Source organism: Chiloscyllium punctatum, chromosome 4 (assembly GCF_047496795.1).
Source record: "Chiloscyllium punctatum isolate Juve2018m chromosome 4, sChiPun1.3, whole genome shotgun sequence".
Classification (NCBI taxonomy): domain Eukaryota; kingdom Metazoa; phylum Chordata; class Chondrichthyes; order Orectolobiformes; family Hemiscylliidae; genus Chiloscyllium; species Chiloscyllium punctatum.
Window position 1 is genome coordinate 50,575,960 of NC_092742.1, and position 24,936 is coordinate 50,600,895.

The 24,936-nt window shown below is 38.8% G+C and overlaps 1 protein-coding gene across 2 annotated transcripts in view; it reads right to left on the reverse strand.

Annotated features, from left to right (window-relative positions):
• Positions 1-24,635, reverse strand: part of sos2 (son of sevenless homolog 2 (Drosophila)) — a 98,275-nt gene extending 73,640 nt beyond the window's left edge. For both annotated transcript variants that reach the window (XM_072568665.1, XM_072568664.1), the window contains exon 1: positions 24,016-24,635. In XM_072568665.1, the coding sequence (XP_072424766.1) occupies positions 24,016-24,093 (78 nt within the window). In that variant the 5' untranslated portion in view covers positions 24,094-24,635. The remainder of the gene's footprint in view (positions 1-24,015) is intronic.
• Between the last annotated feature and the right edge of the window lie 301 nt (positions 24,636-24,936).

Genomic DNA, 24,936 nt, shown 5'->3' on the forward strand with positions numbered 1-24,936 from the left:
CCACTCTAATCTTGTCTCTGACATCCAGCATATGCAGTCTTCACTTTCGCCAAGCAACCTATTTGTTAAAGTCTGTGTAAAATTAGGCTTGTGAATTAAGACAAAAGTTGATTGAGATAGTGAGCTTGTAAATTCAGAATATTGGAGTAATGCAAAAGTAGAGGCAGGTGATACTGGAGATAGAGTATCTTAAATCACTGATTGAGAATAACTCCAGAGTAAAGGTTCAGAAAAGATTTACAAGGGTTGGAGGATTTGAGCTATAGGAGGAGGCTGGGGCTGTTTCCTCTGGAGTGTCAGAGGCTGAGGGGGTGACCTTATAGAGGTTTATAAAATCATGAGGGGCATGAATAGAGTAAACAGACAAGGTCTTTTCCCTGGGGTGGGGGAGTCCAGAACAGAGGACATAGGTTCAGGGTGAGAGGGGCAAGATATAAAAGGGACCTAAGAGGCAACTTTTTCATGCAGAGGGTGGTGCGTGTATGGAATGAGTTGCCAGAAGAGTTGCCAGAAGTAGTGGTGGAGGCTGGTACAATTACAGAATTTAATAGGCATCTGGATGGGTATATGAATAGGAAGGGTTTGGTGGGATACAGACCAAGTGCTGGCAAATGGGACGAGATTACCTGGTCAGCATGAACCAGTTACACCAACACGTCTGTTTCCAGACTGTATATCTCTATGACTCTAAGTACCCTGAGCAAGCAGTCATGAAAGTCATCCACAATTATGAGCAGGTTACTGAACAAAAAAAAACAACAGCAATGACCCGAGTTTCCTAAAACAGCATGCTGCAACGACCGTATAAATATAGTGGAAAACATTAAGGAAATTAGGGTGCAGATGTTAGTCAGAGCTGTATTTTTCTAAGTTTACTTGATCTTTTACACCACTTCAACCAAACTTCTGTTAAAATGGATCACCACTCATTGTCGCAGACTACTAGCTCATGCAATTCTATGCCAGTTCGTAAGATGCTGCAAATTTATGCTTAGAAGTTTAAGCACATCAAGAATCAGCCCATATTGCTAGTAATTTTCTAACAATGCTTTTATTTCTCCTGAGACCAAAAACATAACTTCTGTACCTTTCAATGAACCTTAATGGCATCAGAATAATTTTCAATATAAACTGTACAACTCTGTGATTGTATTTATTTGCACATCATACTCAGGACATTTCAACACAATGCACCAATGAGAAGATCAGCTAATTCGGAGCCATTAAACTTGGTGCCATGATCAGGCCACCATTTTTAAGAATTCTAAGTTAATGAATCAAAGATGTTTGTGGCAAGATAAAACAAAGTCTTGCTGGTTTATATATAGAAACTTCCCCTTTGCTTGTAAATATTATTGTGAAGCATTAGGCAGATGGAACATTATGGCAAACTGAAAGCATCCTGCACAAGGACAAAAAAGAAATGTTTATTGGAAGCAATGTCCTGGTATATTGATGCAAGTATAGCAGTGTCAGCAAAGAGGTCATTGGAGTTGTTGAGGAGAGATAAAGCATCATTGTAACAAAGTCAACCACAGCTTGTGTTTGCGTTGGAAGGTGTGGGTTCTCATCAATATAAAACCTACATTGACACTCTGGTGTAGTACCAAGGAAGTGCTGCACTGTAAGAGATGCCACTCTTCCAATAAGACAGTAAAGAGGCCATGTCTACCCTTCAGGATGTAAAATATATCTTGGCACTATTTAAAAGCAGGGCAACAAGGCATCCCTAGCCTCCTGGTTAATACTTAATCTTTGGAAAACAACAATGGTAATTGTATTAGTCTTTATGGGAGTTTGCTGTGCACAAATTGGCTGTTATACTTCTTACATGACAATCATGATGACTTTGTAATAATATCTACACTTCAAAAGGTAACTCATTGGTCATCAAGTTCTACAGGGACTGTGAGATTATTATAAGCACCATTAAAACTTTTTTGTCTTTGGAAAGGCAGTCTCACTGTTGAGTGTACAAGAAATGCAAAAGAAAAGTATAGAGACTGATGAAAGGTATAGGATGTGGTTATGTTATGAAGAATTTCAAAAAAGAGAGGTTGAAGATGAGAGACATCAGAACCACAGATGAACTGCTTAAAACAAAAGGAAGAGCATGCAATGACAATGGGATTAAATCCAAAAAGAGCAATTAGCAATGCCAACAACCAATGGACCAGAGCATAGCAGGTGCTTTATTAAGAGCTAAAGCTGAAGGGGTCACAGGAATTGGCAATGGATAATATGGAAATGACAGCTGAATTTTACATTGTAATGGCAGTGAAAGTCAATGCACATCACTGTTATCCTGTAAAAGTGACAGCAATCTCTGGTTTACACAAATACGCAGTTAAACTCCGAAACCAAAGTTGCAATCAGTTATTTCTGGCTCCTACTTAGATGTGTTGGAAATCCCCACAGATACTATACCAATCTTTCAAATATTACTGAAGTGATTAAAACTTATGCTGTTACACTGTAATATCACTGTTTACAAAGAATATATAAAAGTTAGCTCCTGAACAACCTCCCCCGGAATTCTAATTTTCTATGACACCATTTTTTATGAAACTACAGCATTTTTATCCCATACATTAATATATGTTCCCATATTTATTTCAATCACAATAGGATGAATGAAGCATCAAGGATAATAAATTAATTTTATTTCCTGGTTCGCTGTTGATGAGTACAGACTAAACGAACATGACCTTGAATAGATTAACAAAACAATATGTAGGTGAGCTGAGGCGGCTTTTCTCAATGCTGCACATTCCATATAAAGTGAAAGGAGGACAAGGACAAAACTACAAATCCTGCAGGGAGAGAGAAAGGGAGACATGGGTATGTAACAGGAGTCAAAAAGCAAACTGAAAATTATATCAGCCACAGGCACTAGACATAACAGCAAGAAACTCTTCCCCACATACCCTTCATTTTTTTTCTCTTAATTATCTTCTGCTCTTGCAATCAACAGCATAGTTTTTTATTGTTGCAGCCAGAAGGTCTCTCTTACGGTTTGGTGACCAGACTGAATGCAGTGTTCAAAATACAGTACAAGATGAACATAGTTTCACCCGACTAAAATGTCACGGTTGTGGCTACAGATTATTTTACTAGCCAAGGACATTAAGTGATATGATGGAATTAGAAAATTGTCCCACTGAAAAGCAGACAAGGTTCAAGTTGTTGAATAGCCAATATCCATTGCTATATTCACTTTTAAAAACCAGGATGCTTGAGCTGAAGGAGCTTCTAGAAGGGAGCTGCAGCAAAAACTCAAGACAAGGAGCAGGATTTTAATGGAGAGGGATGGGGGGCATAGTTCAAAATATGAGGTGACTGTGTACAAATTTACCAAATAACCTTTACAAAGAATCCTTGAAAAAAATCAAAAGACAAGAACAAAAATGTAAAACATTGAAATAAAAACATGCCTCAGTGTTGGATCTTTGCACTTTTGCAACTGAGTGTCTGAACTGCAGCAATGCAGCCGCATCTTATATACATTACCTTCCTTCACCCCTCCCCAAGTCTTGACTGTTTGTTGCTTGTCATTTTCATTCCATTGGGAACTGCTGACTGTTCTCTCAGTTTGTTGCCTGGGTTTTACAGGTTACAGAAGATAAAATTAATGTCAGCCACCAAGTTCTCCTCCCCCAACCCCACATGACAATCACAGAATCAAATAGTACAGAAGAGGTGAACCATCGAACCTGATCTTGCAAAACCTAAATCCATGAACATCACAACATTTCTAGTACTTATCCAAGTACTTTTTAAACATGGAAAGATTTTCTGTCTCTCCTCCTCCCAAGCAGTGCATTCTAAATTCCCACCATCCTCTGGATGAAAAAAATGCCTCAAATCCTTGCCGAACTTTCACCTTAAAATTGCACCTTCTTTTTACTGGCACTTCAACTAAGATGAATAGCTGATTTCTACCCAACCTGTCCATGCTCTTCAACAGCTTATACACCTCTATCGGGTTTCCCTGATAGCAAAGTGACTTTCTTTGTAAAACAAAATTAGTTAGCATTTTGTTCATGATTACTGCACTGAATTTTAAGATTTCTGTCCCGCAGCTCCACTTAGTTGATAGAAACAAGGCAACATCTCAGTGAATCACCTATGCATCCCCTCTAGTGCAATCACAACCACCCTATTGTGTGTGACCAGAACTATACAGTGTCCCAGCTATGATCTACCAAAAGTATGTACAGCTCCAACATAACCTCCCTGTTCTTATAATCTATGCCACAAATGATAAAGGCAAGTGACCAGTATACCTCCTTAACTATCCTATTAAGCTATCCTGTCACTTTTAGAGATCTGTGGACAAGCAACCCAATTCTAACAGACTATATTATTTAACTGTTGATCATTCTCAACTTTATTGTGGACCTACGTTTTAGTACATGAACCAATGTCTTCAAATTAATCTTGAAATGGATTTGAAAACATGCATGCTCATATCTAACAGGAAGCCCCTAAAAAAAATAGAAAGTAGTCCCAAAAATCAAAAAGCAACCCTCAACAAAATTCAAATAGGCAGTTTTTCCTCAAAAATAGTTTTTCTTCAAAGGCTAGTTTGGCCCATGGGGTGATTCAGTGCAATAGCTGTAAGACAGCCACCTGAAAGTAAGCTTGCCAATAGTGGAACCAAAAGGAATGGCTAAGTAAATAACTAGAGATTTCAGAAAAACTGAAAAATAGAAGCAAGAATAGTCACATAGTTTGTTGACCTGCCCACACAGACCAGCTAAATATTTGTAACACATTTGTTACCAACTTGTTTGAAAATCAAAGGTACCAAAAAATGAGCAAGTTCAAATGATGAGTCAAACATGATACCCTTCCAATTGAGTAAGATAAAGACTTCAGAAGTACGTTTTTGTTGAGAACAGATGTTTCAGACCTACTAACCCAAAGCTAAAACCTTTAGTTAATAGAAAATACTGCAGATGCTGGAAACTTGAAATATAAAGAAAACACTCAACAGGCCATCCTGCACCTAAGGAGAGAATGTAAAAGTTGCACATGTATCAGTTTTTAAACAAGCACAAAGCAAGAAAAGAAAAGGTTGGTGGAGAGAATTGTAACAAACCTTTCCAGCACCTCCATTTTAACCAAGCAGGGTCTCAACACTCACTCCAACAATTATCTGAGTCACCTAGACTTAATTTCACATAATGCTTTCTCCTCTGAAATGGGGACAGCAAAGGAAGATTGGGTGATAGCTTTACTGAACACCTTTGTTCAACCTCCAGGCTTGACACTGAGCTCCTTATCACTGACTGTTTAATTCTTCAGACCAACCCCACTCGAACCTCTGCCACATACATTGTTTCAATTAAGCTTGGATAAATATCTTCGGATTTGGTACTTTACAAACATTCTGCACTCAACAACTAGTTTAACAATTTCAGATAGTAACTACAATTCTTTTTTTCTGAGAAGTGCCAACAATAATTTAGTTGTTAATTTAACCCTTCCTGTCTTTCATCTTTTCAAACCTTCCCTTTTCTTTTCTAATCCCTCCTCTTCTTTTGTGCTTGCTCAAATCTTGTTGAAAGTATAACATGTTCTAGTTCTAACAAACACCACAATGTAAAATATTGACTCTCCTCAAATTTGCTGTATGGTCTGCTGAATATTTCCAACATTTTCCATTTAAATCCAAAAAGATGTAGTGCATTGTTTAAATGAATTTGTTCTAGACAGTAGTGAAAGCCTTCTTTGGAACATACCTTTTAATAAAAAATACATTTTTTCAGGATATAAACAATGCTATTTGCCTACTCACTGGTCTTGAGATGGTGATCAATAAAGTCAATTTTTTTGATGATCCAAAATAGGTATGAGAGTTTCAATTGTTGGTGTTAAACACAATTTTTTTCCCAATGGATCCCAAAGTAAAGCAATGCCAACTAAAAGTACTTCAAAAACACTTGTGTTGAGTGAAGTGCAGCCCATATAATGGTTTTAGCCTTTACTGTGCTTACTTTCTGCAAAAGCAACTGAGTCCCTCTCCCAGTCCATTCTCTGGAAATTATTTCCTCTTTAAATTATTATCCAACTTCATTTCAAAAGGGATGATTGGTTCTGCTTTCTCCATGCTCACACAGTGCAATCCAGATACTAGCCACACTATCCGTAAAAATGTTTTCCCCAAGTCATCTTTGTTTCTTTTGTCAATAACCTCAAATCTGAACACTCTGGCTTTCATCTTTTACTGTGTCAGAGATCCCTCATAATTTTGAGCACTTAACCTTCTCTTCTAAGAGATGCGAGATTTCCCCAATTTTGTCAGCAATTCTGCACATAACGAGTCTACAATTACAGTCAGACAACAGCAATGCTTTTCTACAAACAGAACTTCAACACAGAAACATCCCAAAACACCTGCAATTCCTCTTCCAAAAAAATGGCTTCTTTTGACATGTCTGAAAGATTGGCCACACCTGACCTTAATTGTTACCACATTTTTCTGATGTCATACGAAATGTATATCATACAAAGCAAATTCTAAATATTTCCATTTCAATCACTACATTCATATTGGCAAAATGCCATGGCTGCTATGGGGACATAACAAACACTGAACAAAACAAAGCTATCCCTGAGCACAAAAAATCTCAGCAGACATTCCAGTGTAGTAGCAAGAGCACTGCACCGAAAAGGGTGCCAGCTTTCAGGTAAGTTATTAAACTGAGAGCCCATCTAACGCTGTTAATGGAATCAAAAGATCCCATGTCTCGATTTCAAATAAGAGCAGGAGAGTTAATTTTGGCTTCATGGCCAAATTCACTGCAACAGATTGTGATTAGCTGGTCATTACCACATTAACGTTTCTGCGATTTTGCTGGATACAATACTGGCTGCTCCCTGCATTGTTCAAGTCCCACCTACTGAAGAGATTGATTAAAAATATACACAGGGACTACACTTCACAAGTGCTCTAGTGACTGTAAAACACTTTCAGATGTACAGTGGTCAAGAAAGTGCTAAACGAAGGCAAACATTTTAACCAATTATAATGAAGTTGCATTTTTTTTTAGTTTCACTACAAGTTGGCATTCAAGAAGGTGGATCTACTTTAAGTTAATATCTGTAACTTCAAATCAGTATCCATTTTCAAATACTGAAGTCTAAATTTTAGAGCTTCATAAACTATCCCAACATGTAATATTTACAACAAAACCACAAACTGCCGGCAAAACAAAGCAGTCATGATGAACTGCCACTGGACTTAAAATGTTAACTTTGTTTTCTCCCCACAGATGCTGCCAGACCTGCTGAGTTTCACCAGGAGTTTCTGTTTTTGTTTCAGATCTCCAGTGTCTGCAGTTCTTGATTTTATTTCAATAATACTTTCAAATGGCACAATGTCCCCCAGTTGTAACTAGTAAAGAGAGTACTCAGTAGAGCACTTGCCTCTGCCACATTTGCTAGCTCAACATTATTACAATTTCACAGTTCTTCATTAAAGTCTTTCTCTGTATTGATGATATCCTCTAACTACAAAGCTGAAAATAAGAAAGCGTTTTAGTAAGAGCTTCCATCTCAGGCTAAAATACAGCCAACAATGTGCCCTACAAACTCTGCTCACATTTTAACAGCTGTGAGGAATTGCTATACAGCAGCTGAGTCCTAGACAACCCACAACATTATGAATAAAACAACTCCGTGATACTGGTTAAAAAAAATGTTAATATGTCCTATATCCCAATAGGCCATGCGCAGAGTACAAGTTTCATTGAAATCCATCCATTAGTTTTTGAGATTATCCTGTTACACTGTTTACAGACACACTGAGCAAAAATATTACCTCAGCCCATCCTCACTGATGGAGACATAAAAATAAACACACACAACAAATGCAAAATAAACGACAAGAGATAAGAATTACAACATATCTTAGAGAAGGACCAGTGTTGTACTGTTGAAGTCAGTCAATATTCCATAGCACTGTATACAGGGTGTTAAGATAAAGTACAGTAGGCAGGTGAGGCAGGATTTGCAGAGTGGTATTAATTGGAAAGGGGAGCAAGGAGAAGAGGGTAAAGGTGGACAGAAGAGCAAAGAACAGAACCTTTTGGTGGACAATCAGGAGAACATTACTGGACCAGATTTAATTAGTTTAATCGCCTGATTCAGTGCACAACACAGCATGATTTTATAAACTTGCTTAAGTTTACAATATTCTACAGGTGACACACTCTTCCAACACTACCCCAGATGACTTTGCACTTACGCAGAGTTAGAACTAGAAACCTTATGTTGGCTTTGGCTGCTGGGGATTTCCAGTCGTTACGGACAAAGCATGTGTGGAGAAATGCAACAGGGGAATTGCCCCACAAAAACCCTGGTCACTTGACAATGAGACAAAATTAGGATTGGGAAGTTCTCACTTCTTGTTAAAAATCTGTGTATGTGGAAGATAAATACATTGCTGCAGTTTTAGTTTTAATTTACTCCTATTAAACTAAAGTAGCTCAGAATGCATTGCAATAATCTGAGGAAGAACAGCTTAAGTAATGTGGCAGGGAAAAATAACTTCAAGTTAAGTCAACCCTGAAGTAAAACTACAGCTATCTGAAAAATGTATGCTTGTATTAAGTTCAGAGGGATACAGTGATTATGATACTTTTGACACTTGTCTCTGGTTAACCATGAAAAAAAAAGCCTGATTCACTGTGTATATTTGCAAGGGTTGGCATTAGTGACAGTTCCAGTAAGAACCAAAAATTAAACATCAAAAATAAGGGTGATTTTAAAAGAATTTAACTGAAAATATTGTTGTTTGAACTCCAGTTATTCAAAGAGAGATCTAGACAGCCACTGGAAACAAGACATCCAACTTCCCTTTAAAGAAGGCGAGTTGTTAGTTAGGTGGGGCAATGACGAGAAATGAGCTGTTGCAGTCTCCTAGAATTTAGAAAGACTGCTTGGTTTATTCGAAATATTATTTTCTGAAATTTGCTACACTTTTTTTTGGTTTCAATCAGTAAGTTACATGGTTGAAGAGACAACAAATGGACAGCATATTGTTAGTGAGTTTTGAGAAGATTTGTAGCTCAGGTTGAGGTTTTGGATGTACGTTTGCTCGTTGAGCTAGAAGGTTCATTTCCAGATGTTTTGTTACCCTACTAGGTAACACCTTCAGTGGGCCTCGGGTGAAGCAATGCTGAAACTTCCTGCTTTCTAATAAAGACACACACGAGAATTCCTAGAAGCAGGGCATCCCAACCGGAACTCCATCAACAAACATCAAGTTAGACCCCATCTACCACCCCCCCGAGAAAAGGAACAGGAAGTGACTTCACCACAGGAAATAACATCACAGGAAATGACATTACAAACCCAAAGAAACCCAAACATATAAATAGAAAGCAGGAGGTCCACTGAAGATGTTACCTAGTAGGATAACAAAATGTCTGGAAATGAACCTTCCAGCTTAGTGAGCAAACCTACATCCAAAACAGCATATTGTATCTGGATGGGGTGAATCTAGATAGGGTTGACTTGAACTTGTTCTGTTGGCCCTGATTCATTTTTCAAAACTATACAAATGAGATTATAAGAGGAAAAAGTACAGTAAGATGGATCACATTTTAAGTGTATTTTCTAAGACTGATAAGTAAATATTATAAGCCCTTTATATGCAATTTTCCCCTCTGGTCAGTCATGCAACATACTATATAATGCAAAAAACTTAGCTGAAAAGTAGCACGTGAACCAGTCACATTTTTGGTTGCATTTGGAGAATAATAAGTTATAAACCATACTCGAAGTTCTACAATACTAATCTGCTCCCACTACCTATAAAAGGTGAGAATATTGTAGAATATAAAACAAAAAAAAATTCTTAATTTAAGGTGACTTAAAAATATCCCAACCCATTTCAGGTCAGAAATTCTGTTCTATTTAAATTGTACCACACAAAGCATAAATACTGTGATTTAAAAATAAATTATTGTTGTAAGCTGCAAGTACTTTTCAGAAACTAGGCACCTATTATCAGTCACTTTGCAAAATTGGCTAAAATCAAACGACAGTTGAAGTCAATGTGCAAAGCGAGAGTTATATTGCAAAAATTGTCAACCATATTTGGTAATGGTAAATCATGCATTCACCTACTATAGGAAAGCAAGCAAATATGGAAAGCATCTTAACCAAATTAATATGTTTTTGAAAACAACTCTATTTCCAGTTTGCTGCATTAAAAGAATCTGTTTTATTTATGCTACCTCACACTAGAATTTAATTTAATAACTCCAATCCATAAAAGGTTACTTACGAGAAAGATAATTTAAAATCTAATAAACTGTGGATCTGCAAGGAATGTGATTGAATCAATTTCAAAGTAAAATAGTTTCACCTGTAACAATGCTTTTGAGAGATCTGTCATGGCATTTTTCTCCCCAAAAGTGATCGTTAGATAAACAAAAAAAAAGATGCTTGTTGACATTACTGTTCTCTTGGACAACATCGTAAACATAAAGTGACCATTCAAACCATACTTCTGAATTTCTGCTACAAAAGCTTACACTCAGAGTATATATAAGAATTCTACCAATACGAATATTGTACAATAAACGACTGCAGTTTAATGGTAGTTGTGTTTTATTATTTTGATTTAAATACACCTCCGTTCAGCTTATTTATTCCTTCTCTAATACCAAAATTACTTTCAGGTTGTTATTTGAAGAATGTAATGTAGTAGCTTTGGAACTAATTTTGAGGCCAAATGTTTGTTTGTTTTAAAAGCTGCAGAAACTTCAAAGCAGACAATGGAAACATGGAGATTAAAAGGTAAATATCACAAAAACGTCTTTTTTAAAAAATGTTATATGAAGATGATCATGAAATATTAGATAATGAAAAGAATTGAAGAAAATAAAACAAAAAGGAATAGGAACATCAGTACTTCAATGCATGTAAATAATCAGAACAGTTTTGCGTGTGATTGTTTATTAAGAGTTCTTTTAGTCTGGAATTAAGGGATTCAGGGCCCTAACATCATTGACAAGACATGTCATGCAACAAGTGGCATAAACATCAATCACTTTTGCCTCACCTTTCGAGAATATTATATTTTCACAAAAAATTGCTGGACATTCTAATTAATAAGGGTCCACTGTTGTTTATCATTTACATAAATAATTCAGATGAAAATTTTGGAGCCATGGTTAGAAAGTAGGAGGTGACACCAAGATGGGTGTTATAGTCGACATGAAAAAGATTATCTAAGATTATGAAGGGATCTTGATCAACTGGGCCAAAGGGCTGTGGACTGGCAGGTGGACTTTAATTTGGATAAACGAGAGATATTGCGTTTTGGTAAGATGAACAAGGGCAGGACTTGTACAGTTAACAGTAGGGCCCTGGGTAGTGTTGTCAAACAGGACCTAGGAGTTCAGGTACATAGCTCTTTGTATGTTGCGACACTCAGAGCGTGAGCAGATCAACAGGTAGACGTCTTCTCGGACATCTTCACCCTCTCCCTGCTGCAGGCCACTGTCCCTGCCTGTTTCAAGAGTGTCAACATCATCCCTGTGCCTAAGAAGGCTCATGCAGCATATATCAATGATTACCGCCCAGTGGCCGTAACTTCGGTGGTCATGAAGTGCTTTGAAAGGCTGGTCATGGCATTAATCAACTCCAGCCTCCCTACTACTCTTGACCCACTCCAATTTGCCTATTGGACCAACAGATCCATATCAGGGGCCATATCATTTGCCCTTCACTCCTCCCTAGAATATCTTGACACCACGAACAGCTACGTAAGAATCATACTCATTGACTACAGTTCAGCCTTCAACACTATTATCATCTCGAGACTGATTACTAAACTTAGTGATCTTAGACTAAGCTCCACTCTCTGCAATTGGATCCTCTGTTTCCTGACCCACAGCCACAATCAGCGCAGATTGGGGACAATATCTCATCCTCACTAACACTCAACACTGGAGCCCCCCCAGGGGCTGTACTCAGCCCCCTACTGTACTCACTGTATACCCATGACTGCGTCGCCAAATATCAGACTAATGCCATTTACAAGTTCATTGATACCACCACCATAGTCAGTCGAATCTCAGATGGCAACAAAACAGACTACAGGCGGGAGGTAGAAGACCTGGAAAAATGGTGCACTGAGAACAACCTAGCTCTCAATGCCAGCAAAACCAAGGAACTCACTATTGACTTTCAGCAAAAGGTTATTCATGCCCCCCTATACATTAACAGCATAGAGGTAGGATGAGTGGAGAGTGTCAAGCTCCTAGGAGTGGTCATCCACAACAAGTTTTCTTGGACTCTTCATGTGGACACACTGGTTACAAAGACCCAACAACTTCTCTTCTTCATCAGGCAACTGTTGTTAACTATTATTTACTTACCTGGATGCGGGTTTGCTCGCTGAGCTGGAAGGTTACTTTCAGACGTTTTGTCACCACAGTAGGTAACATCTTCAGTGAGCCTCTGAATGAAGCACTGGTGGTGTAGCCTGCTTTCTATTTATATGTTTGGGTTTCCTAGGGTTAGTGATGTCATTTCCTGTGGTGACATTATTTCGTATGGTGGTGTCATTTCCTGTTCTTTTTCTCAGGGGGTGGCAAGTGGGATCCAAGTCAATGTGTTTGTTGATAGAGTTCAGGTTGGAATGCCATGTATCCTGGTGGCTAGTTTTTTTGCCTTTTGTCCTACTCAGACCCCTTAGCATCACGGTAGCCCACAAACCCAACAAACCACTAAAATAGCAGCTAATGAACTTGAAAGACCCTATACAGATAATAAGCAAAACTAATGTCATTTACAAAATACCTTGCAAGAACTGTAACAAACACTATATTGGACAAACAGGCAGAAAACTAGCCACCAGGATGCACGAACATCAACTAGCCACAAAATGACATGACCCACTCTCATTAGTATCCTTACATACGGATGAAGAGGGACAGCACTTCGATTGGGACAACACATCCACCCTAGGACAAGCCAAACAGAGACACGCACGAGAATTCCTAGAAGTATGGCATTGCAACTGGAATTCTATCAACAAACACATTGACTTGGATCCCATTTACCACCCTGAGAAAAAGAACCGGAAATGACATCACCGTATGAAATGATGTCACCACAGGAAATGACATCACTAACCCTAGGTAACTCAAACATATAAATAGAAAGTGGGCTACACCACCAGTGCTTCATTTGGAGGCTCACTGAAGATGTTACCTTGTATGTTGACAAAATATCTGAAAGCGAACCTTCCAGCTCAGTGAGCAAACCTACATCCAGAACTTCAATCTGAGCTAGAAATCTTCTCAAAGCTCAATTTACTTATCTATTCTACTTAACTATGTGATCTGCCTGTATTGCTTGCAAGACAAAAAACTTTTCACTGTGCCTCGGTACATGTGATAAAAATTCAATTCACAGATTGACGAGGTGGTTAAAAAGGTGTTTAGCCTACTTGCCTTCATTGCTCAGGCCACTGAGTAAAGGAGGCAGGACATGATGTTCTGGTTGTACAAGACATTGTTGAGGCCACTTTTAGAGTACAGGAAGAATATTATTGAATTGACAAGGCTTCAGAAGAGATTTACAAGAATGTTGCTGAGTGTGGAGATTTTGAGTTATAAGGAGATGCTGAACAAGTGGCGCCTTTTTCACTGGAGCGTAGGAGGTTGAAGGGTGATCTTTTAGAGGTTTATAAAATTGTGAGGGGCATAGCTATGGTGAATAGCAACGATCTTTTCCGATGGGTAAGGGAGTTCAAAACTAGATGGCATATTTTTAAGTAGAGAGGATAAAGATTTAAAACGTACCTGAGGGGCAACATTTTCAAACAGAGTGTGGTTCATATGTGGAATGAATTGCCAGAAGAAGGAGTAGTACATTTACAGTTACAACATTTAAAAGACATTTGGATAAATAGGAGTAGAAAATGTATACAAAGAACAAAGAAAATTTACAGCCCAGGAACAGGCCCTTCGGCCCTCCAAGCCTGAACCGATCCAAATGTACTGTTTAAACCTGTCAGTCAATTCCTAAGCATCTGTATCCCACTACTCTCCATCTACTCATGCATTTATCCAGACGCATCTTAAATGAATCTACCATGCCTGCCTCTGCTACCTCTGTTGGCAATGCATTCCAAACGCCCACCAGTCTCTGTGTCAGTACTTGCCGTGTGTATCCCCCTTAAACTTTCCACCTCTCACCTTGAAAGCGTGACCTCTCGTTATTGAATCCTTCACCCTGGGAAAATGCTTGTCTCTATCCATCCTGTCTATACCTTTCATGATTTTGTAAACCTTAATCAGGTCCCCCCTCAATCTCCTTTTTTCTAATGAAAATAAACCTAACCTACTCAACCTTTCTTCACAGCTAGCACCTTTCATGCCAGGCAACATCCTCGTAAACCTTCTCTGCACCCTCTCCAAAGCATCCACATCCTTTTGGTAATGTGGCGACCAGAACTGTACACAGTATTCCAAATGCGGCCGAACCAATGTCTTGTACAACGTTAACATGACTTGCCAGCTCTTATGCTCAATACCCCTTCCAATGAAGGCAAGCATACGATATGCCTTCTTGACCACTTTATCCACCTGTGCAGCAACCTTCAGGGTACAATGGACCTGCACTCCCAGATCTCTCTGCCAATCAACTTTTCCCAAGGTTCTTCCATTCATTGTATAATTTGCTCTCGAATTAGTCTTGCCTAAATGCATCACCTCGCATTTGTCTGGATTAAAATCCATCTGCCACTTTTCCACCCAACTCTCCAGTCTATCTATATCCTCCTGTATTCTCTGACAGTGCCTTATGCTTTCTGCTACTCCACCAATCTTCGTGTCATCTGCAAACTTGCTGATCATACCAACAATGCCCTCTTCCAGATCATTGATGTATATCACAAACAACAGTGGCCCCAACACTGACCCCTGTGGAACACCACTGGTCACCTTTCTCCATTTCGAGAAACTCTCTTCAACTACTACTCTGTCTCCTGTTGCTCAACCAGTTCTTTATCCACCTAGCTAGAACACCCTGCACACCATATAACTTCACTTTCTCCATTAGTCTATCATGGGGAACCTTATAAATGCCTTACTAAAGTCCATGTATATGACATCAGTAGTCCTTCCTTCATCTATCAAATTGGTCACTTTCTCGAAGAACTCTATTAAGTTGGTAAGGCACGATCTCCCCTGCACAAAACCATGTTGCCTATCACTGATAAGCCCATTTTTTTCTAAATACAAATAGATCCTATCCCTTAGTACCTTCTCCAGTAACTTTCCAACCACTGACGTCAGGCACACTGGTCTGTAGTTACCCAGAATATCCCTACTACCCTTATTGTACAGGGGAACAACATGAGCAACCCTCTAGTCCTCCGGCACCTCACCTATATTTAAGGATGCCACAAAGTTACCTGTCAGGGCCCCAGCTATTTCCTCTCTCGCCTCCCTAAGCAACCTGGGATAGGTCCCATCCAGTCCTAGGGATTTGTCCACTTTAATAACCTCTAGCCTACCCAATACATCTTCCCTACTTATGTCAACAACATATAGAGGGATATGGGCCAAATGCAGGCAAGTGGGACTGATGTTTTGGAGGTGCCAGTGTTTGACTGGGGTTACAAAGTTGAAAATCGCATAACACCAGATAACAGTCCAACAAGTTTATTTGGAAGCATTAGCTATCAAAACGTTGCTCCTTCATCACATGGTTGGGGAGTATAAGTTCATAAGACACAGAATTTATAGTAAAAGTTTACAGGGTGATGAAACTGAAATTATATATTGACAAAGACCTGGGTTGTTTGTTAAGTCTCTCATCTTTTAGAATGACTATGTTGGTTTCAGTTCTTTCATATATAAATTCCAGAACTTTTTTAAAAGTTACATTCTCAAGTGGACTTTAACAATAGGTGCCATGTTGTCTCAGATAATGCAGTGAGGAGCTCTGTGTGAGGCTGTCTGTGCCTCAATGATCAGATTGATTCGATTTTTAAGAAAAGGATTTATAGAATCTTACATGAATTTTTGAGCAAAATAAAACAGAACTCTGCAAATACAAATTCATCCCACAAACACACGTGTGTGTGTGTGTGTGTGTGTGTGTGTGTGTGTGTGTGTGTGTGTGTATAAATGGGTATAAGTCCTTGAGAGGGTGTGCGTGAGTGTATGAGAGAAAGTCTGCATGAGTGTTTGGGTGTGCAGGAGAGTGAGTGAGTGAGTCTAGGTATGTAGTGCAGTTGGGTCACCCGTAGTGTGACATGAACCCAAGGTCCCAGTTGAGGCCATCCCCATGGATAGCAAAATTGGCACAAATTACCAAAGTGGGACTAGTTTAGCCTGGAAATTTGGTCCGCATGGACGAACTGAACACAAGGTAGACAAGCAGGAGGCTGGAAGAACACAGCAAGCCAGGCAGCATCAGGAGATGGAGAAATAACACACAAATGTTGACTTGTCCACCTCCTGATGCTGCTTAGCTTGCTATGTTCTTCCAGCCTCTTGTATGTCTACCTTGGATTCCAGCATCTGCAGTTTTTTTTTATCTCTAACTGAGTTAGAGTGTTGGTTTCTATGCTGAATGATGAATAACACAGCACATCAACATCACATCTGTGATCTCACAAGCATCGAGCCCAATTACTAGTCACCTTAACCAGTGAAATTTAAAGGACAGAGAGAGCAGAACAAATGAAAAAGAAAAACAAGTTCTTAGCAATGAACTAAAACCTGATAATAACAGAAAGAAAAGATAAAGAGTGAAGCGAGAGAGAAAAATAGTACAAAACAAAGAACAAGCAAAAATACAAGATCTTGACAATGCAGCTGCTTTTGCGAACTGTAGCATTAATCCTTAAGAGATTAGGAATGAATGGTAAAGTAGTCATGTGAAATGTAAGACATTCTCGAGGCATGAATTATTGAACCAGTATCAACACCAGGAACAATCAAAGTGCTTTCATCAGGATAACTGGATGAAAACAAAATCCATTTATTTCATCCACTACTACTCTGGCATGATATGACAGAGTTGTTGTCAAATCATTCATAATTTATATCTTCAATAGATGAAGTAGCTTTGCATCCTAAAAATTACTGCCCTCAGTCATCAACAAGTGCATGAATGACAAGACATACATAAGAATATCAAGAAGTTCTTAAAAGACTTTGTTTTTAAGTAAGACACCTAGCAGAGATCTGCTATCTGCAATATTGAGGGTTCCACAGTTTAACTATCACTTTTCTGACAACGACCTGATGAAGGAGCAGCGCTCCGAAAGTTAGTGCTTCCAAATAAACCTATTGGACTATAACCTGGTGTTGTGCGATTTTTAATTTTGAACATCCCAGTCCAACACCGGCACCTCCAAATTATTACTTTTCTGGCCATCAAACCTGAGTAGCAAGTCACGATCGTAATTCATATTACTTGGGTTCGTAAGACACAATGTAAACAGCCCCAAATGGCAGCAATGTGAAAAATTCAGACAAAGCAAGCAAATACAGCAATTTAAGGAAATGCAATGAACTTTACTGGGAAGGTTCATGCCAAGTGTGCAATTCTTTTAAGGTTTAGTAAAACTATCAGTAGAGGAGTACTGCAAATTGTTCAACAACCTGTAGCGAATTGGAATTCATGCCAAACCTCTCTGCCCCTGCAGGTCACAACAGATTCAATAATTTATTAGTGGTCAGAGTCAAAAGCTCAAATATTATTCCACCAATTTCTGTCGCAAATACAATTATTTCTGAGGTATAAATCGTTTTGTTGTTGTAGTATTGACACTTGTGTTATGGTGATGTGTCCAAAATCAGGTAGGCCCTGTAGATCAAAACTTCCCTGAAAGCATTAGTTATAGAGCATAAAAAATGTTAAATTGAGAACTACCTGGAGATAGCTTATGAAATTTCAAAAACGGACATTTTGTAGATACATCAAGAAAATAAAGATAATTACAAGCATAATTTCAATAAGATCCTCCAGGACCACTCAATTCCAGACATTATTACAACCTTGTCCAAACATGAGAAACAGAAGTGAAAGAGATGAATTCCAGATGAATTGGTGAGAGCAACTGCCCTCAGATCCAGGAACTCTAGCAAAATTTAACTCAATGGGAATCAGGGAGAAAACCCCTCGCCGGCTGAGCTGATACTTAACTCAAGAAGAAGACAGTTGTAGTTACTGAAGTCCAGTCATCCCAAGCCCACCAATACTGCACAAGCTCTTAGGACAGTTTCCTAGGTCTATTCATCTCAGCAGCTTCATTAGTAAGACTGAAAGTGAGAAAATTACTGTTGACCGTACAGGGTTCAGTTCCATTTGTAAATCTCAGATTAAAAATCAGACTGTGCCCACTTGCAGCAAAAAGTGTTGTTTCTCCTTTTCTCTAACACAAGGGTACCTTTTAAGCTTGTTCTCAGTAGGAACTTGATCATTTCATATTTGTTAGCCATCCCTGGTCATGGTGAAGTGGTGGGCCCTTCCAGAAACACTCTAAGTGCTTGTGATTTGGGTGTACCTACAATAGTGTAATATAGGCAAATCAAGGTCTGTGAAAATGAAGGAATAAGATTGGTGTCCACATCAGGATTGAATAGGGCTTTGAGGGGACCTTGAATGTGATACTACACAATTGATATCCTTGCCCTTCTCGGTAACTAGAAAAAGTACTATCAAAGTAGCCTTGATGCACCGCTACAGCATGTTCTAATTTCAGTCTATATGGCTAACTCAGTGCACCACTGAAGGAGGTGATGGAAATTGTCTAGATGGTGTCAAACCTCTTGACTATTCTAACTGCTTCCAACCAGCAGAATACGGATTATTCCTCTCCTTATTTGAACTATGTAGTTTAGAAAGATTTTGGTGAATTAAAAAGTGTATCACTCATTAAAGTACTTAGCCTGTGTCCTATTCTTGTATTGAGAGTGGACATGCGTTGCACAGTTCAGATGTGTGTCAATGGTGGCTAAGAATGATATCACTGGTTAGGTACGCAGCAACAGTGATTTTGTTTAAAGTTTTATTGGAGACATTTCCGTGCTTTTCCTGGTTCAAGGTGATCATTGTCTAGCCAGTCGCGCAGCACAGATAGTGCCTGCTCTTATTTAGTGCAGGTCTAGTTATCATCTATGCCCTCTTGTCGACTATCACAGGCAGATTCTTTGCTGGAGAATTGATGATTGCAGTGAATATTAACAACAATCCAATGCCTAATCTAACTTTGGACAGAAGATATAGTTGAAGCAATTGAATGTGGTTGCTGAGCATTTGCTGAAGTAGTAGAATTTAATCTGGCTGAACATACTTCCCTGGAAGATTCATACATCAATATTGTTCCATTGCTGTGATTGGTGTCTTGACAACCTACTTTGTATCTAGGATCATTTCAGAAACTGTGAACATAGAAGGTATAGTTAGTAAGTCTGCACATGACACCAAAGTTGGAGCTGTAGTGGACAGTGAAGAAGGTTAACCCAGAGTACGATGGGATCTTGAACAGATGGGCCAACAGGCTAAGGAGTGCAGATGGAGTTCAAATTAGATAAATGCAAGGTACTGCATTTTGGAAAAGCAAATTTCAGCAGGTCTTATACACTTAACAGTAAGGTCCTGAGACTGTTGCTGAACAAAGAGACCTTGGATTGCAGGTTCACAGTTCCTTGAAAGTGGAGTTGCAGGTAGACAGGATAGTGAAGGCAGCGTTTGGTATGCTTTCCTTTATTGGGCAGAGCAGTGAGTATAGGAGTTGGAAGATCACATTGCAGCTGTACAGAACATTGGTTTGGCCACTGTTGGAATATTGCGAGCAATTCTGGTCTCTTTCCTATCGGAAGGATGTTGTGAAACTTGAAAGGGTTCAGAAAAGATTTACAAAGATATTGCCAGAGTTGGAGGATTTGAGCTATGTGGAGAGGCTGAACAGGCTGGGGCTGTTTTCCTTGGTGCGTCAGAAGCGGAGGGGTGACCTTATAGAGGTTTTAAGATCATGAGGGGTATGGAGAGGGTAAATAGACAAGGTCTTTTCCCTGGAATGGGGGAGTGCAGAACTAGAGAGCATAGGTTTGAAGGTGAGAGAGGGGAAAGATATAAAAAGGACCTAAGGGACAACCTTTTCACAGACAGGTTGGTGTGTGTATAGAATGAGCTGTCATAGGCAGTGGTGGACTATATTTAAAAGGCCTCTGGATGTGTATGTGAATAGGAAGCGTTTAGAGGCATATGGGCCAAATGCTGGCAAATAGGCCTAGACTAGGTTAGGATATCTGGGTCGGCATGAACGAATTTCACCAAAGGGTCTGTTTCCATGCCGTACATCTCTGTGACTTTAAATTGGATGACTTGCCCATTAACCACTGCTTCCTACTTCAACTGCAAGAATCTCAAATTTTGTGAGGGATCTTTGGTGTTGTACTCAATCAAATGTTGCTTTGAGATAAATGGCAGCTGCTCACACCTCTCTTTTGGAATTCAGCTTTTGCATCTATATTTGGCTCAAGACTGCATTGAGGGTTGACAGAGTACAAGCTTACCATCAACAAACAAGCTACTGACAACACCACTTTATGGCAGTATTGATGACTTGTACTTTCAGTTCATTGATGGCTGCATGAAAGCAGATAGCCCAGATACCAGCTAGGTTAGAATTGTCTTATTGTGCATGGATAGGACATACTAGGGTAATCTTGAACATTGGTGGGGTAGAGGCCAAAGTCAGACTATATTAGAATAACTTGGCTAGTGAAGTAGTCAGAAATAGTACACAAGTCTTCAGCACTGCAGACAGATGGTTGTTTAGGCCTGCAACTTTTTTTTCCCCCAAACAGTGAGCTTAGCTGTGCACTTTACATTGTTATCCTAAGACCAGCTAATGCATAATAAATCAAACTTAAATCTGTTGCCTTCATTATTCAGTAATTATAATTATGCACATCACTATTTGCATTAAAGATAAAAGAGATTGCAGTTGGTTATCACATATCAATTTGAATTGGGTGGTCTTGGAAAGTTGAAAGCAAAAAGCAACGTACTTCCCCTTGTGAAAGAGGGTGTTGCCACATCTACAGTTCCTGCAGCCAGCAGCAATGCACAAATGGCATTGGTAAAAATATGACACTAATATATCTTGAAACAGAACTTCTTTATTAAAAGAAATGAGAAATAATAAATCCAACCAAAATATAGTCAATTAATAAATATATTTCATAAATTGTTTAGCACATGTTAGATCCAACACTCATGAAATATTTAGACTTTAACAGACATCTTATTACAGGAGTTATACCCGAAATGTTGATTTCTCCACCTCCTGATGCTGCCTGGCTTGCTGTGTTTTTCCAGCCTCCTACTTGTCTATTCTCTAATAGGGAGCTATAATTCACAGCCAATGCAACAGGGATCTTTACCAGCTATGTGCCATTCTTTACACTTCATGTCTGCGATTGTGGCAATGTAACTATATTTCACAGCAATTAACTAAACCAACTCTATGACAGTGCTTGCCCGAAAGCACATTTTGCAAACAGACACTGATCAACCTATTTTAAATGCCCCATTTTCCATTTGCAGTACAAATAATTATTTTTCTCCTAATAAAAAGTCCTATCATAATATGAAAGCAAATTTGGAAGATCGCAGCTACTGATGTTTATAGCAGCTGAGAGTTTCATTTTCAGTCAACAAAAATATTGAGTTGAACATGTTGTATTAGAAATTACAACTGCTTATTGTATTAGTAACATCCTCTTATTTCTAAACATAATATTCCAAGTAACTAAAATATTGAAACTTTCCAATTACAACAGTGATTATACATCAAAAGAATGTAATGAGCTGCAAAGTGTTCTGGGGTATCTTTAGGTTGTAAAGGTTATTGTGTAAATTGAAATATCACTATGAAATACAGGAGTCAAGCCAATGTCAGTAGTACAATTTTTGATTGAAGCTTTCTACTTGTTGAATTTTGCATCAGGTGCAGTGTAACCGCAGCCCAGTGTGAAGCCAATTTGGGCAGTCCACTGGACAAGTCCTTTGTTTTAAAAATTTGCTTAAACTGTAATTGTTAAGAGTCAATCCTATGTTTATATCATACACTCTTACTATCAAAGCATATCTGGGATCTAAAGATATGCATGGACGTCTATGGTCATTAAACAATGGAAACAAAGATGAGTTAAGTCTCGTATTTCCAGGTTATATTCTACAGAAGCAAGATCAGTGGTAGTGTTTGTGATATATTTTAGTTCTAATCAACCAAACAAAATGAAACAAAATTACACAGCCATATTTGGAATGCACGTTATTAAAATGCATACCATAATGATGATTGCATATCAGATTTCCTTCATGAGGAAGTTCTCATGAATGCATGCAATACACTGTTACATTTGATGTAGTGCTGCTTAAATTATATCTAAAAACATTTCCATTGGAGTTAAGAAAAATAATTTGCTCAAATATTGAAAATGTTGAAATTTGCATTCTTACATAGTTCAACAAAAGATAGCTTAAATTGTACCTTCAAACATTTACTGAATCTATAAATGACCTGTAAAGATGAAAAATTTATTTTTTGTATTCCTTTTAGGGATGTCACACAAATATCAGTACACTTGTATCAACCAAATTAGTTCTTGTACACCTGCAAAATGTAGATAATATTTCAAACATGTTTAATAAAAATATCACTTGTCAATAAGGGTATGTATTGCAATTTTTGTACAGAGGTATATTGGACAGATCTATGTTTAAAGAAAATGATCTTATAAAATACTACAGTATAACTTCACAAATGTAAAGTATAGCTTTGGTTTAATAGGCAATTTAATATCAAACCTGTCTTATGCAGCAAGCTGCAAACACTCAAATTATATTAAGATTTACATGTAGAATTCATTTTGTTTAATACTCAGAATCGCAAAGGTTAGTTTCCAAGGCACAATAAATTATATTCTGTAATAGTGGCAATTTTAGATGTATGGTTAGTAACAATATTGCAATTCTATTAAGTATTCCAGCAATGTGGTCTTAAGCCACTCTGGAATACTTGTTGCTCATTTTACTAGTACAAAAGTACAATGTACCAAATCTGGTGCTATAAAAAAAACAAATTAAAATGGATGTTTTAACCAAGATTATATCCTGTTCAGAAAAAAACACACCACGTAAAGCTCATTATTTTTGTAACAAAACTACTTCAGCACAGCAACGACAATAGGTTTCTCATCAAATTTGAAAGTACGTGTTATTTCTTTATCTCAAGTGGCCAAACCAAATACATGTCAACTTGCTCAACATTCTTTGATAATGTGCTATTGCAATGTTAATGAAGTGCTTTGAGTTCCAGTGGTAAACTGCCAATCTAGTTTCAAGTGATCTGCCTTGCACTAGTCTGTCTACAACATACTGTATGGAAAAATTACTTTTGCATGTTTTTACAAGTAATTTAAAACTAAACAGACGGTTTATCTGTACTGCAGTGCTTAAAATTGTAAAACCAGATTACTTCTGAGATTATATTCAGCATGCGCAGTAAATCAAAAAGTCAAGGTTACCTGTGGTGTTTCACGCGGAAGATCAAATTTAAATGTTAAAAGTAAACCAATCATCTGGATTCCTTTGATTTACATCAGAAATTAAATGAAACCCAGCAACTTCTCTAATGTGACTTACCCTTCTATGTAAAATTCATGTCATCATTTAATTTTTGCTCTAAATCTACATATCATTTTCTTTGAAATCGTCAATAATTAATCAAAAATAGATCGAAAGAAGCCTGAATTAATTTGATAAAAGAAATACTGTTGTGGTACAATAATAACCTACCCTGTGTAGCCAAAACACACTTACATAATTAAAATTCGACTGGTATTGATCACACGCCAACCGAATTTGAGGTGTACAAGCTATACTCGACTTTATTATTGTTATCTTCTTCCCAAAACACACTATTTAAACTATTTTTTAAAAAAACGTTACCTTGCGTAAAGCTGGTACAAAGAGCCCCCGCCATTTCAAACTGTTCTCTTCACTGAAGAAATCATAAGGCTGCTGCATGGCTTTTGGACACAAAACTCAGCATCGGCCTCGGCTCCAAACCCGGCGGCGACCACACTCAAGGACCTCAGAACACAAACACTTCCTCTCCTCTTGTTTTCAGGGTCAAATAATATTTCATCTCAAACGGGAGTCCGGACAACTTTCACATTCTTCAGCAGACGGGACGCGGAGCAGGGAAAGGAGGAAAGGATTGATCCGACGGCCGAGTCGAGAGGTCACAGACATCCCCTGGATCATTCCCCCTCACACGGCGCCGCTCCAACTTCGCTCCGCTTTCGCTGCTCGATGAATCAAGTCTCCTCCCAGTTGACTCAAGTCTTGGTCGGACAGAACAATGCACGAGCGTCGGTTACGCACATTGCACGGTCACCGCGTGAAGAAACGCGCAACGCTCCGCGCTGTTGCCAGGCCGCGAGCGAGCTTCCCCGAGTGGAACGTGCCCGCTTCATTCTCCCCGGCAGCCCGTCAGGCCCATGTCGCCCCAGTGCGCGCTCCAGCTCCAGGCGTCACTCAGCGAACCCGGACCATTCTGAACGCCGTCCGCAGGGACCGCCGCCGTGCGCACGCGCGGGCCTACGCGGCCCCCTAGCTTCCACACGGGAAGAGAGCAAGGGCATTGCATTGCACTTCTCCCACTGTCCTACTCCGGCCGCCTCATTTTGCTGGAGGCGAGCAGACCACATCAATAAGAATGTCTTCCCTGTTCAAAAATGCACTGAGAAATCTGAAAACATACCATCTCCAGCAAATTCACATGACATTATGACTCAGAATTCGATACATTGTTTTCTTTGTGGGTATGCAGATACGTATTCGCAATTTGTGCAATGTTATTCAAAA